The 15,163-nt window shown below is 40.8% G+C and overlaps 1 protein-coding gene across 1 annotated transcript in view; it reads right to left on the reverse strand.

Annotated features, from left to right (window-relative positions):
* Positions 1-3,477: 3,477 nt before the first annotated feature.
* DPY19L1 (dpy-19 like C-mannosyltransferase 1) overlaps positions 3,478-15,163 on the reverse strand; it is an 89,007-nt gene continuing 77,321 nt past the window's right edge. Inside the window, exons 19-23 of the mRNA XM_040353181.1 lie at positions 12,246-12,365; positions 9,363-9,531; positions 8,026-8,125; positions 6,560-6,685; positions 3,478-4,477 (exon numbers count right to left, since the gene is read on the reverse strand). Of these exons, the coding sequence (XP_040209115.1) occupies positions 4,324-4,477; positions 6,560-6,685; positions 8,026-8,125; positions 9,363-9,531; positions 12,246-12,365 (669 nt within the window). The 3' untranslated portion in view covers positions 3,478-4,323. The remainder of the gene's footprint in view (positions 4,478-6,559; positions 6,686-8,025; positions 8,126-9,362; positions 9,532-12,245; positions 12,366-15,163) is intronic.

Raw genomic sequence — 15,163 nt, forward strand, 5'->3', positions numbered from 1 at the left:
CATGTGGCCTGGTGCGGTTCAGGAGAGAGGGGGGGCCGCACTCTGTCCCCCCCTCTTTTCTGCGGCCGGCCAGGTCAACGTGCTCGGATAATGGGTCTGGTTATGGATATTTAGGGGGAACCGCACGTCATTTTTGTTTTAAATTGACGGCGGGGTTCCCCTGAATATCCATACCAGACCTGAAGGGTCTGGTTATGGATATTTACCGGGAACCGCACGTCACTTTTGTTTTAAATTGACGGCGGGGTTCCCCTGAATATCCATACCAGACCTGAAGGGTCTGGTTATGGATATTTACCGGGAACCGCACGTAATTTTTGTTTTAAATTGACGGCGGGGTTCCCCTGAATATCCATGCTCAGTAAAATTAACGTCCGTTAACATAACGGACATTTACGGAGACATTTACTAACGTCCATGTGCCATAGACTTCAATGTTAAAATATAACGGACGTTAATATATCCGTTACTTGCAACGGACAAAAAATTTACAAAAAATAGTGCAAGACCCGTCACATATTCCGTTATAACTAACGTCCGTATGTTATAACGGACTATTACGGATCTTTACGGAACATAAAAAAATCCCATAGACTTTAATGATATTTTATAAAGGACGTATAACTTCCGTTTTTTAACATTATCTGACGGATTTTAAAACGGATTATTAAAACGGATTTATTTTGTAGTGTGAAAAGGGCCTTAGTTGTACAGTGTGGGAAACAGGATCTTTAGTCATTATGATCGGACATACAAAAGCAGTCCAACAGCAAACAAATGCCAACAGACCCAAGTAAACAAATGGGTCAAGAAAGGCCTGACAGACTCAGAAAGCATCTTTTAGGAAGAAAAATTAGGAAATTCAATTCCCTAAAAGAGGCAGTAGCTATGAGGTACAGCAGGTACCACGTCAAGACTGCAGAGAGAAGTTTCCTTTGGGAGGTTTTGGAGCAGAGCATCAGGAAGGAATGGCAATGTACTGGTTGATATGGATGAAAGAGACCTCCTTAAAGTGGAAGTAAACCCATCGATTTGATGGTTTAAAAAAACAGTTAAAATTCCAGGCATGCCGGAAATGCTAGTTGTCACATTTGCTTGTGCTCTCAACCAAACTGTCAAACAATCCAATGGCTGGTTTCATAACTGATCACATGTGCAGCTTCATGGCAGTTGCAGATTAAACAGAGGCCAAGATGGCAGCTTCCTTGGCTAAAAACAATAGGAGGGTTTACTTCCACTTTAATTATGAAAAAGCCCTTTGGCCTCTAAACAACCTTGCCCTTGTGTAATACTAGCAAGGGCTGGGTACAGCATCCATGTGTATAAACCCTAAGGATACCAGTGCAGGGCTGTCTTAATGAGTGGGCACTGCCCAGGGGCCCCAGCTGCATGGGGGGCCCTGCACTTTCCCCAAAGCAGCTTGTCCTTGAGCTCACGCTGCCCCAAAATTGGAGTGCTGGGGGTATATCTGGGGTGTAGAGGGGCCTTAGTGATGGGGAGGAATCAATCTAGCAGATATATGTACAGGACAGCTTTGTTACTTTATGTATGTAGTATTTTCCCACCGTTTCTTTGCTGTACAGAATGATTGCTTATGTAGTTAATGTGGAGCTCCACCCAAAAGCTCTCCTTGTCTGCCTCCTACCTACTTGATGTCTATTTACCTGCGCTGTCTCCATTGTAGAGGCCCCAGAGCATTACTTTGCCCAGGGGACCATGATGCTATTAAGATGGCCCTGTACCAGTGATATATTTAAGCTTGCAAGAAATCTTTACTCCAGATGTTTCATTGTGATCTGATTCCTAAACTACTGCTACCTTCTTAGATAATGTGTGCCTGTCTTAAGGGCAAATTCAAATACCAATTCAGAATGCGAGGCATGATTGCAACCCTTGCCATCAATTGCCTCTATAAGACCTGAGATTCTGCCCTTGAAATAAGATACTGTGGCAGAAAATGTGTCTTCGGATAAGAAAGAGGAAACCTGTGTGACAGACAGTGCAGCAGAATAGCCAGAGGACAGCAGGGAATCAGATAGAAGGCAAATATTAGAATAAAGGGTACTTGGGCCCTGTGTAGATAATCTACCATCGTTATTGGAACTATGACCCGAGTCTGAGGTAGTGACGCCATCTGACCCTTTTCCCTTACACTTGTGATCTGCCGTGCACCATTAAATGTCCCCAGGGGAGTACTCCTGCCCTCTACTACTGAGTGAGCCAGGAAGTGGTATCACTGTGCCAATAGAGGAGGGCTGGGAGCTGTTGATAGCTGGAAAGCACACCTAAAAAAAGGAAGAGGCTTGGTATGCAGACTCATTAACCAAACACAAGAATGAGGCGACACCAGCGCTTGAAATAAAAATCATCGGAGAGCACTTCCATAGGAATGAGGTAAGCTTTTCTCAGTAGGGAGAGAAGAGGCCAATTACTCAAGGATCACACCAAAACAATGAAGGCTAGCTGAGAGTGGGAGGGGCTATATAGGGGATAAGCCAACCGTTTTTTGTTTTTTTTGCCGTTTACCCATCTTAATGACTAAAGATCCTGTGTCTAATACCAACTAAGAAAAGTTCATTTTAAAAAAAAATACTCAAAAACCTATCAAAATAAATGCATGTACAGCTGGAAAAATACCTTGTATATGTACTGATTGGAATGAACAGAGGATTTGGTGAATAAACTAGTATGTGCAAGATCCATTTTTATTCAGGCTGCAGTACTGTCACAGCCAAAAAGGCCACACCTATTATCCACAAGACAAATAGGTTCACCTCTCTGAAGTCTCAAAGACATGTAAAGTTTTGTCTATACTCACATAGTCAAGTTAACTCCCCGTGCTGAATTTAATGGCGTATTAGGTCTAAAGCAGCCTATGATGGCCATGAAATTCTCACGTTTAGTGTGTAGGGGATTGCGCTCATCACTCTTTTTTTTGTGTGTTTTGTACACTTTTAAGCCTCGTACACACGACCGAGGAACTCTACTGGCGAAACACATAGTTTTCCTCGTCGAGTTCCTTGTTAGGCTGTTGAGAAACTCGTCAAGGCAAGTTTCTCCATTCCCGTCGAGGAAAAAGAAGACATGCTCTCCTTTTGGCTCGACGGGATCCTCGACAGTTTCCTCGTCGAAAAATGTACACACGACCGGTTTCCTCTGCAAAAAAAAATCCCAGCAAGTTTCTTGGTGGTTTTTGCCGAGAAACTCGGTTGTATGTACGAGGCTTTAGATTTGAGCAGCATTCCCATTAGATTACACATTTTCCCTGGTTTAGATCCTTTATTATTCATTTTGGCCAGCGCAGAAGATTTTCTTTTATTTATACTCACATAGTCAAGTTAACTCCCTGTGCTGAATTTAATGGCGTATTAGGTCTAAAGCAGCCTATGATGGCCATGAATCGTTCACTATAGGAGTCATTTTATCCCAATATCAAATTTCTTGCGTCGTAGAAACTATTTTCTTTACCAATCAATATGTGATAATTGCACAACAAGCATTTTATTAGAAAGAGGGTATAAACAGCCGTACTGTGTGGTTGGCTACAGCTACCACCTTTCAGCAGGTCAGTACAAATTATATCTTAATGGCAACTATAGCATAATAAATAGGTGTTTCTCAGGTATGATTCTTTTTAATCCACAACTGCAAGATTGTAAGGTTTAAGACAAGAGTAATGTGCACTTCTCACAGGTTCAAATCAATGAGATCATTTAAACCTGTGGTGGCTTCTTCGTAAACACAAAAAAAACATAAAATAAACCTTTTGAGAATTAAAGGAGATTTGTGTACAGAGCATGATAGCATGCATAATGCCATTTCTGCTCTATAACTGGCACTGAAATGTATTCTTGTTACCATTCGGCCTCTTTTGGCACTATGGTACAAATAGTCCCTTTCTCTATAACACCACTCATTAAATGGGATCTCTACAGCTCAATATATACATTGCTTCAAAATATTACAAGGCTACATAAAACATTGCTGGAATAGAACATCATATTTTTCCATACATATATACACTGAATTTTCTCTTTGGTGCTTAGTCAATAAAACGTTAAAGGTTCTGCCAGTTGAAAATATTTAAGGCAGATTTTCTTCTCTTTACATGTGGAATCAGCAACACCAAGCAAAACAATTGCAGCTCTCGGGAACAATAAGAATGTAATGTGTTTTTTCAAAGTTTTTCTTAGCAATAAAGGTTTGCATAGCAATAGTTTATGTTACAAAAATGTCAGGTTACAAATATCTGTAAAATTAATTTACAATAAAATTAAAAACATAGCAATCCTGAAGGAACTTTTGTTTTTCTCCATTTTAAACTTAAATGCCAACTTTTAAAACCTTGTAAACATTATTTCCGAAAACAGTGGAAAAGTGTGGCAATGACTCCTTGGATAAAATAGAACACAATGGAGCCTTGCCAGCATTGGATGGATCTTCAACATCCCAAATCTCTGACATGCTGCACCCAGTCCTGCAAGACACACATACAGTCAATTACATTGCTGGGAGAATTAAACCCATTTAAAAAAAAACAAAAAACACAACACTTTACATGACAAAATAGGGTACATATCATTCTTCTCAAAAAAAGTTGGCTTTAGATGTACTTTAACCACTTAAGGACCGATGCACGTCGGCAGAATGGCACGGCTGGGCACAAGGGCGTACAGGTACGTCCCCTTTAAGATCCCAGCCGTGGGTCCCGTGCCCGACGGTCCTGAGCTATGTGACCGTGTCCGCGGGACTTGCAGACCCGATCGACACCGGTGGCCTGGGATTGGGTCACAGAGCTGAAGAACGGGGAGAGGCAAGTGTAAACAAACCTTTCCCCGTTTTTCCTAGTGGCAGTGTCTGTGATCGTCTGTTCCCTGTCATAGGGAACGATGATCAGTGACTTGTCACACCAGGCCACGCCCCCTACAGTAGGAATCATACACTAGGGCAAACGTAACCCCTACAGCGCCACCTAGTGGTTAACGCCTTCACTGTCAGTGTCATTTTCGCAGTAATCTGTGCATTTTTATAGCACTGATCGCTGTAAAAATTACAATGGTCCCAAAAATGTGTCAAAAGTGTTCGATGTGTCTGCCATAATGTCGCAGTCATGATAAAAATCGCTGATCGCCGTCATTACAAGTAAAAAAAATATATATATTAATAAAAATGCCAGAAAACTATCCCCTATTTTTTTCCCTATATCCCCTATTTTGTAAAGGCTATAACTTTTGCGCAAACCGATCAATAAACGCCTATTGCGATTTTTTTTACCAAAAATATGTAGAATACGTATCGGCCTAAACTGAGGGAATTTTTTTTCTTTTTTAGATATTTTTGGGGGATATTTATTATAGCAAAAAGTAAAAAATATTGAATTTTTTTCAAAATTGTCGCTCTATTTTTGGTTATAGTGCAAAAAATAAAAACTGCAGAGGTGATCAAATACCACTAAAAGAAAGCTCTATTTATGGGGGGGGGGGGGGGGGGGGGGGAAGGACGCCAATTTTGTTTGGGAGCCACGTCGCACGACTGCGTAATTGTCAGTTAAAGCGACGCAGTGCCGAATCGCAAAAAGTGGCCTGGTCTTTTAGCTACAAAATGGTCCGGGGCTTAAGTGGTTAACCGTAAACAATAGGTGTACTTTCTCATGATAAAAGGATACCCCCTTAGCCTTGTACAGCCTAAAATAATGTACCTTTGGCCTGTTGAAGAAAAAAAAAAAACACACACACACACACACACACACACACACACACACACACACGACCCAACCAGAATTCATATTGCACAGTACAAGTAAGCAAAAGTCTTACTCAGGTGTGTAGAAATGCTGTGAAGTAAGGATGTTTTCAAAAATATATTCACATTTTGTATGCAATCATGAGCAGTCCACTTTCTTATCTAAGCTGTCATCCAGCCTGATGTCTGGACTTTCCAGGCTGCAAGTTTTAGAAAGAGGCTTCTCATAGATTACATTCAAAAAGTGATTTTTTTTTATGTGAATTGCCAATTTACTCGTGTTTTTCAGTACATTTAATGCTGCACTTAGTTTGGTGCCCCCTGGTGTGTTTTCTAGGTCCTGCAGGTGTATCCATCCATCTACCCAGTGTTCCTATCCTAGTCTGTGGGGTTCCCTGAGACTGTCCAACAGAAGACCTTACTATGTGATGAGCCTGATTTTACCTGTCACACTTGTCTTTTCACCGCAATAAATACATTAATATTTTATGCTCAGATTGCACACTGCTGTTCTTCTTAAGATGTTTGGAATACCCTACCTGCCGGGTTCTTTCAGAAAAAATGTGCAAGTGTACCTAGAAGAATTGATGCGGTTTTGAAGGCAAAGGGTTGTCACAGTAAATATTGATTTGATTTTCACTTTTGTTCATTTACTTTCCATTTTGTTAACTGATAAAAAAATAAACTAGTAACACTTCTATTTCTGAAAGCTTTCTTAATTCACTGCCTAAACTTTTTGCACAGTTGTGTATATCCATCTATTTATCCATCTCTCACACACACACACACACCTTTTCTTCCTTTTTCCTCACATTACCTTGTTCTTCGTGTGCACCATCCATCTTCCAAAATGAAGTAATGCACTCCCATTTTCATCAGGATTTTCTTTACTTCTTTAGCAGGTTTACGGCTGTACATTGAATAAACTTGTTTTGTTCGCTCTCTAAAAAATGAAAATGAAACATTCACTGAGAATAAATAGCAAAACATGTACATATGATTTCCAACTTTAGCTGCTTAAAGCGGAACTTCACATTGACTATTTGTAATCCTTATGCTGCTGGCATTACCAAGTGGATAGGAAGGTATATTATATTGTTGTAAAGGTGCATCCTATGCATGAAGGTAAAAAACTTACTATGTGCAGCAGCCAATACATACCTGAGCCCCCCTATCGATCCAGCAATGTACGCAAGAGTCTTGCCTCTCCAGGGACTCGCACTCCTGATTGGCTTTAGTCAGCAGTGGGAGCCATCAATCAAGAGACCGAGGGGGAGGGGCCGAGCCACAGCTCTGTGTCTGAATGGACTGGGGGGGTCTGAATGGATGGAGAGGGCGGGGGTCCCGAGCCGCGCTCTGGAGCTGGAGCTCGCCTGCTTGGGTGGCCCTAGAGCAAGCTGCTTGCTGTGGGGGCAGCAGGCAAGAGGGAGGAGACCTGAGCGCAGGTGTGGGACCCAAGAAGAGGGAGATACAGGCTGCTCTGTGCAAAACCAACTGCATAGAGCAGGTAAGTATACATGTTTTTTTTTTACAAAGAAACAAGGCATTAAGATCGCTTTAAACCTTTTTTAACATTTCTTGTTACTTCCTGGTTTCCAGACCTAGGCAAAATTATGTCATATATTCCAGGAGTCTTCAGGAGGGGAAGAGTGGTTTTCTCAGCTAAAGGGGTTGTAAAGGTTTGTTTTTTATTTTCTAAATAGGTTCCTTTAAGCTAGTGCATTGTTGGTTCACTTACCTTTTCCTTTTATTTCTCTTCTAAATGTTTTTTTTCCCCTTTGTCTGAATTTCTCAATTCCCGTTTCTCCTCAGCAAGCTTGCCCCATCATCCGAGCGGGGGTTAGTCAGCCAGAACAGCTTACTGAGGAGGAACAGGAAGTGAGAAATTCAGACAAAGAAAACTAAGAAAAGAAGGGAAATCGAAGGAAAAGTTAAGTGAACCAACAATGCACTAGCTTAAAGAAACCTATTTATAAAATGAAAAACAAACCTTTACAACCCCTTAAGCACACGCTCCTACCCGCATACCTGATCTAAGTGCAGATGGATACAGATCGCTACAGCAGTGGTCTACTGCTGTATGGAAAAGAGGGGAAGAGAAGTAAAATGATCGTAACCCCAGAGCCGATTGTTTTAGCTTCTGGTATTACAGCTTGAGCTTATGGGGCCTGCAGGAGCTACCATAACATCTGATTTTTTTTAACATCACCGGTATAATTGAAAAAAGTAACTCTGCTGATCAATCTACTGAAAATCCCTACCAAAAGAAATAAAAAAACGTACCTTAAACCAGCATCTTCATAGTGTGGGTGATTGACTACGGGGCGTCCTGTGGATAGCTTAACACTTGCCATAGTGGGCATTGCGCCAGCAAATACAGCATCTGGGTTACAGAAAATACATTATTATTATTTCTCCTTGCTAGAGACGCTTATATAGTATGGACAATTTTTGGGCAAATGTCAGTTTACCTGCTCAGTAAGTTCTTAAGCTGTAAAAGAAAACTACTGTCCATAGTTATAACACACAGTAGCACAAGGGAAATATCCAAGCTTCATGTGACAATGTCTTACTCAGATGAACACAAGACCAGAGAAGCACATTTTATTGTTTTATACTTTTAAACAGAAGTGTGTTTTTTAATTTGCAGAACCTAGTATGCTTGTGACTGTAACTCTAAGGCTTCATTTCCACTGACGTTTTTACAGCCACTTTTCTGAGCGTTTTTTACAGCTTAAAAACGCCTGTCCATGTTATTCTTTTTTTTCATTCAAGTTTAAGTTTATTTTCAGAAAAAATAAATCAGTACAATGTAATGAACATCAATTAAAATTATTACATTGTGGAATACAGTCAAAAACAACAAGGTACATTTAGTTCATTTCCTGCCCTTCCATTCCACATTGAAACAAAGTACCATTAAAACGTAAAAGAAATTGTGAATAACAAAAAAGAATAAATATATTGAAGAAAACAAAATCCAACCCAATTGTCCTCCCCAACCTCCAGAGATACTATAATCCGTATAATCCAATCCAGACCCATGAAATTTAAAAAAATATAATAGATTGTTTAGATCTATAAGGAGGATAGATGCCTAGGGTAAACTCCACCCCCCGACACCCCTAATGGGATCACTCTGTGCCCTAAGAGGCAGAATAACCCCTATCATCCCCCCTCTCTTTTAATAGATAATAAGAATAACCCGATAACAAGAGGACAACTTCAAAACCATCCTCCATATAACATACCTAAGAGGGTTTAAGAAACCATTACAATTAGGTTCCTGTCCATGTTATTCTATGGCATCATGCCCACATAGGCATTTTTGAGCTGCAAATGGCATAGGCGTTTTTGAGCTGTAAAAAAAAAAACACAGGACCAGGGCGTTCTGAAGCTCCAGAGTAGAGCTGTAAAAACGCCAGACATAAAAAAACGCGCGAAAACGCTACCGCGCCGTTTTTGAGCCCTGGGCTCACAAAAAAAATAAAAAAATAAACATGGACAGGCGTTTTTAAGCTGTAAAAAAGGCTAACAAGAGTGGCTGTAAAAACGCCAGTGGAAATGAAGCCTAATAAGAAAGTGCAAAAAAAAGAAAAAAAAAAAGGGGGTAGACTTACTTGGTTTTGTACTGGAGTTGATCCATTCCAGTAGATCTTCCTGAGCTATGTTGCTGAACTCTCCTTTTATATTTAATTGGCTTTGAATGTTGCCGATGCCTTGTATTGACATCAATGCCAATAGAAGGATAACCACTGGATACTGGAATCTTTTGATCCACCCAAACAGCTATAATAAAAAAAAAAAATAAAAAAAAAAATAATATATGAAAAAACCCCTGCCATGTTGTACAGAAATGGCTTTTCAGTCCCAAACCATATTCCTGTATTTGGGGATCTTTTAGGGCTGGTTCACAGTAGCCGCTATCACGAGAAAGATTTATACTAAACCAGATGACAGCAGCACAAGGGACACATTGCACTGAAGGCAATATCCCTTGTGCTGATGTAAAAAAAAAAAAAAAGTTTTTTATTTTCTAAATAGGTTCCTTTAAGCTAGTGCATTGTTGGTTCACTTACCTTTTCCTTCGATTTCCCTTCTAAATGTTTTTTTTTCTTTGTCTGAATTTTTCACTTCCTGTTCCTCCTCAGCAAGCTTGCCCCCCATCATCTGAGCCGTTGTGGCTGGGGGTTAGTCACAGTGAACACAGCGTCTCCCCGCAGGGATTTAGTCCCAAGCGAGGGGGCGAGCACGCTGACTAACCCCCAGCCAGAACGGCTCAGAAGATGGGGGAAAGCTTACTGAGGAGGAACAGGAACTGAGAAATTCAGACGGGAAATCGAAGGAAAAGGTAAGTGAACCAACAATGCACTATCTTAAAGGAACCTATTTAGAAAATAAAAAAACAAACCTTTAAAACCCCTTTAAAGCTACTTATATGCCTGTCTGCACGCAGAGCTGAAATGCAGAAATTGCAGACATCTATGGGCAGGCTGGTTGTACTGAAGTCCATCTATTGATCGACTTCAGTGCAACAGGCCTGTACACTTTTTTTTTCATAAGATTACTGCAGCTGGCTATAGCTGCCAGCAGTGATTTTTGTATTCTGATGGCAGGGAAAAGAGAGAGAGAGACAGAGATCAAAGCCGGATGCCCACAGTAGTATTGCCAGCGCTGTGGACAGACAGGGGAGAGAATGGAGGGTTCGGGTCGCCACGTCGCTGGATTGTGGAACAGGCAAGTGGCTATTTGCGCACACTCGTGGAATGGCGACAAACTACAGTACATAAAAATCTCCATAGGCGACTTTTTTTTACAATTACCAAGTTAGAGTTACAGAGGAGGTCTAGTGAAAAAATTGGATTCTTTTTTATTGGATACTTTAAAACTATTATCAACCAGATCAATAGTCTTATCGTTTTATTCAAAATTTATAAGAAAAGCTTCTTATTCGTCTATTATTCAGTTTTTTGGGCATTGACAAATTCTTGGGTCATTGGAGAGGCAGCAATATGACCAGAGAAGTGTCGCGCCTCAAAGCCAAGTGGATTTACCAGGCCGAGACATACTCCATATGGCATGAACATCGAATGGGATGTTAACGCATTTATCAATAAAGGTGAACATCCCTAGTTTCATTTCATTGGTTTACATTCATATCGTTTAATTTATTTGTTATATATTTTTTCCCCCCTTTAAACAGTTATTATTTATATCAATGTATTTTGATTTTATGCATTCTTATTTAGTTTTGCTGATCCCTCACGTTATCGTTTTTGTAAGGATAACATTGTATGGTGTTTTGTTATGTAACCACTAGATGGCGCTAATCCTTTCAATTCCCAACCGCAATCGCTCCCTTCTACTCATTCGTTTATAATCGTTCTAAACGATTTATTTTTTGGTTGATTTCATTTTATTGGATCGTTTTTATGGTTCTTGTTATTTTAAATAATTTGGGCCCATCTTCTGCATGTTGTGGATCTCTTTCCTTGCCTAAGGTGTAAGGAATATGTCCCATTGATATCCCCTTTTACATTTTTACACTGATCCCATTAATTGCGGCAGTCTTGGCAGATTATATATTTTTTTTGCCATTGCTGCGTATGTCCAACATTCGTGTTTAATGTTTCAATGGCGATAAAGTGTTTACTTCCGCCGTTTGGAACGCACTCCACTTCCGTTTTTTAACTAATTTTCGCCTCCTATTTAAGCAACAACGCAATGCGTCATAGCCACGCCCCTGATGACACAGGTTAGTGGAGAAACGTCGGGCAAGAGGAGGAAAGCTGACGTATTGCTGTTGGAGGGACGGATGAGCGCCATCTGATGGGTAGCTTTCCTGAATACATGCTTGCTATTTTCTATTAACATGCGAGGGGATCCATACTTATCTTGAAAATAAATGTTTTAATTGATGGGATGTTTGCACAATGAGTTGTCTCTTATTTTTTACACGTGTTATCATTGGTCTGCTATTGGAGATACTCTGGTTAACCCCTTGTGGATATCCAAGTATACCTAAATTTGATTAGTCTGTGGAGAGAGGACTGGTGGAAGATCTTTCTGGGAGAGGGATTATCTGGTGAATTGAGAGTTTCCATGTTCCTTGTTTTGGGATATCCTACATGTGCATTGCCCATGTACTGACGGTAAGGGTCAGTGTGTTTGGGTGTTGGTGGCGGCTCTCTTATTCCCTTTACACTCAATCTCCTCTTTTCCCTGGATTTTCTGGATTGGATTCATGCTTCAATTGCAATATACTGGAGTGATTTATTAGAACTTTTTTTGTATTATTTTAGCGCTACACCTCATTTTCTATTATTATTCAGTGGATGCCAGCCAAATGTCTTAAGTTTCTGCGGTATACACATGTTTATATATATTTTACACATTTGTACCATACTTATTCCTACTATGCATTTTGATGTACTTTGGACCCCCATCTATGCGATATGCATGCAATAATAAGTTTCAAGAGCTTAACACACAAGGCCTCTTACCTGTCTGGAGCATATGAGGGAAGCCATTACACACATGTGAGGTGTAAGAAACAATTTTAATCTCATTATTAAAATGGCAAGAACAGCAAACGCCACCAGCTGAAGGGCATGATATAACAGCTGTAAAAATATACAAAAAAACACCACTTTATTATTGGTGCACTGTAATGTATGAACTTTGCTTTCAGAAAATGTATAATGTTTGGGGGTTCCAAGTAAATAAAAATCGAAATTGGCCCAATGGGCAAGCGGTTAAAATAGGGAATACTGCATATGGCCATTTAATATTTACTGCGGGCAGCCAGTAGCCCGCTGCTTTGCCAAAAATAGACGTGAAAGGGTCAGAGGGACAAGCCTCAACTCTTCTCCCAGCACAAAGCAGCCCAGCATGCCCTGCAAATATGGAAGCAATGCTTCGTGAAATATATATATATAATTTTTTATAGTATTTTCTGGCGTATAAGACGACTGTTTGTATAAGACGACCCCCTAATTTTCCAGGAAAAATGTTGGTTTTGGGATATACTCACTGTATAAGACTACCCCCTTCTTACTAGTCTTTCTGGAAGCTGAGGGGTAGCCAGAACCGCTGACAGAAACAGGCTTTTTCAAATCTCACTGTGCCATTACATTACATTCCTCACTGTGCCATTACATCACTTGCCCCCTCTCTGTGCCATCACTTGCCCCCTCTCTGTGCCATCACTTGCCCCCCCTCTGTGCCATCACTTGCCCCCCCTCTGTGCCATCACTTGCCCCCCCTCTGTGCCATCACTGCAAACTGTGCATTTACTCACTTTTTTCTGAATAGCAGGCGGTGACAGTCTCCGTGCTGCGAGCGTCAATGATTTAAAAGACGCGCCTTCTCCTCAGACTGTCCTGTGTTAGGCGGAACACAAATTTTCCCAGCAGCGCCTCTGTTCTGTGTTCCGCCTATCACGGACGTCTTCTCATCTCGCCCGAGGATGAGAAGGCATCTGTGATAGGAGGAACACAGAACAGAGGCGCTGCTGGGAAGATTTGTGTTCCACCTATCACAGAATACTCTGAGGAGAAGGAGCGTCTTTTAAATCATTGACGCTCGCAGCAGCACGGAGACCGTCCCCGGCGTATAAGACGACCCCGGACTTTGGATGCATTTTTTTGCATCCAGAAAGTCGTCTTATACGCCGGAAAATACGGTATATATATATATATATATATATATATATATATATATATATATATATATATATATATATATATATATATATATATATATATATATATATATATATATATATATATATTAAGTTATATTTGAACAAATAAATAAAAAAACAGTTTAAACACATTTAAAAACAATAAAAAATACAGTTTCCTATCAATTAAGGTGTTGTTGTGTCAGGAGCAATAACTGGTCAGGTTTATTATAGACTTTCACTTTATACGGCTGACTGCAAAAGTAAAGGTTATAATAAGGATTTTCAGGTGTTTCTGTTATTTTTAACATACTATGACAATTAAGAAAAATCGACAATGAAAAGAACTTTGAAGAAAAGCTCTGAACAAAACATTCTCTAGTAAACAGAAACCTTCATGTGTTGATGTAAAAACCATGGGGCAGTTGAGGAGCATCCATTTATGGATGTTTGGTATCTAAATATCACCCAAACTTTAAGGCTGCATTCACACCTGAGCATTTCAAAGTTGCACGTTTTTTGCTGCGTTTTTGTTCAGGTCACCAATTGTAAAAAGCAGAAAAATGCCTGTAATCTGCCCCAAAGAAGCTCATGTTTTTTTATGAGCATAAGACGTTTTTCAGGTGTTTTGCTTCAGGTGACAAACGCTCAAGCCTCGTACACACGACCGAGGAACTCGACGGGCGAAACACATCGTTTTCCTCGTCGAGTTCCTTGTTAGGCTGTCGAGGAACTTGACAAGGCAAGTTTCTCCATTCCCGTCGAGGAAAGAGAAGACATGCTCTCTTTTTGGCTAGAAGGGATCCTCAGTTTCCTTGTTGAAAAATGTACAAGTTTCTTGCTGGTTTTTGCCGAGAAACTCGGTCGTGTGTACGAGGCCTCAGATGTGAACAGGTAGCATTGAAATGAATGAGATGTTGCTTGTTGGGTGTTTTTCAGAAGTTTTTTGGGGGGCGTTTTAAGAGCTGAAACCGCTCAGATGTGAACAGGTGCCATTGAAATTAATGGGATTTTGCTTGTTGGGTGTTATTCAGGCATTTTTGTGGCCCTTTTACAAGCGTTTTTTTGAGCTGAAAACGCTCAGGTGGCAATGCAGCCTCAATAACCTTTGGGGCAATCTATTGCCACTTACAGAGTAATGCATAATGGGTACAAAATACAAACCACAATTATGATACCAAACCAAGCATGAGTAAGGTATTAATAACTGCCAATTAAAGGGTTAAGGGCCCTTTCACACGGGGCGGATCAGTAATGATCCACCCCGTGTGTCCGTACAGCTCAGCGGAGATCCTCCGTAAAATACCTGCTGAGCTGGCAGCTGACAGGGCGGTCCCCGCACAATGTCTAGGGAGGGACCGCCCCGTCTTTCCTCCGCTCTCCCCTATGGGGGAATCGGATGAACACGGACTGTATGTCCATGTTCATCCGATCCGATAAGCGGGAGAAAAATAGGGTTTTCTTCCGTCCGAAAATGCGGATCTTTGCGGAGGACAAATTACGGGTGTCAGCGGATGGTCATCCGCTGATACCCGTAATCACATAGGGACCCATGTATGTCCCGTTTTCATCCGCAACGGACGGATGAAAATGCGGACATACGGTCCGTTTGTGTGAAAGGGCCCTAAGACAGTGCTGGAAAATAATGGTGGCCACACAAAATATTGACACTTTGGGCCCAATTTGGACATTTTCACTTAGGGGTGTACTCACTTTTGTTGCCAGTGGTTTAGATAT

Source organism: Rana temporaria, chromosome 5 (genome assembly GCF_905171775.1).
Source record: "Rana temporaria chromosome 5, aRanTem1.1, whole genome shotgun sequence".
NCBI classification, from domain to species: domain Eukaryota; kingdom Metazoa; phylum Chordata; class Amphibia; order Anura; family Ranidae; genus Rana; species Rana temporaria.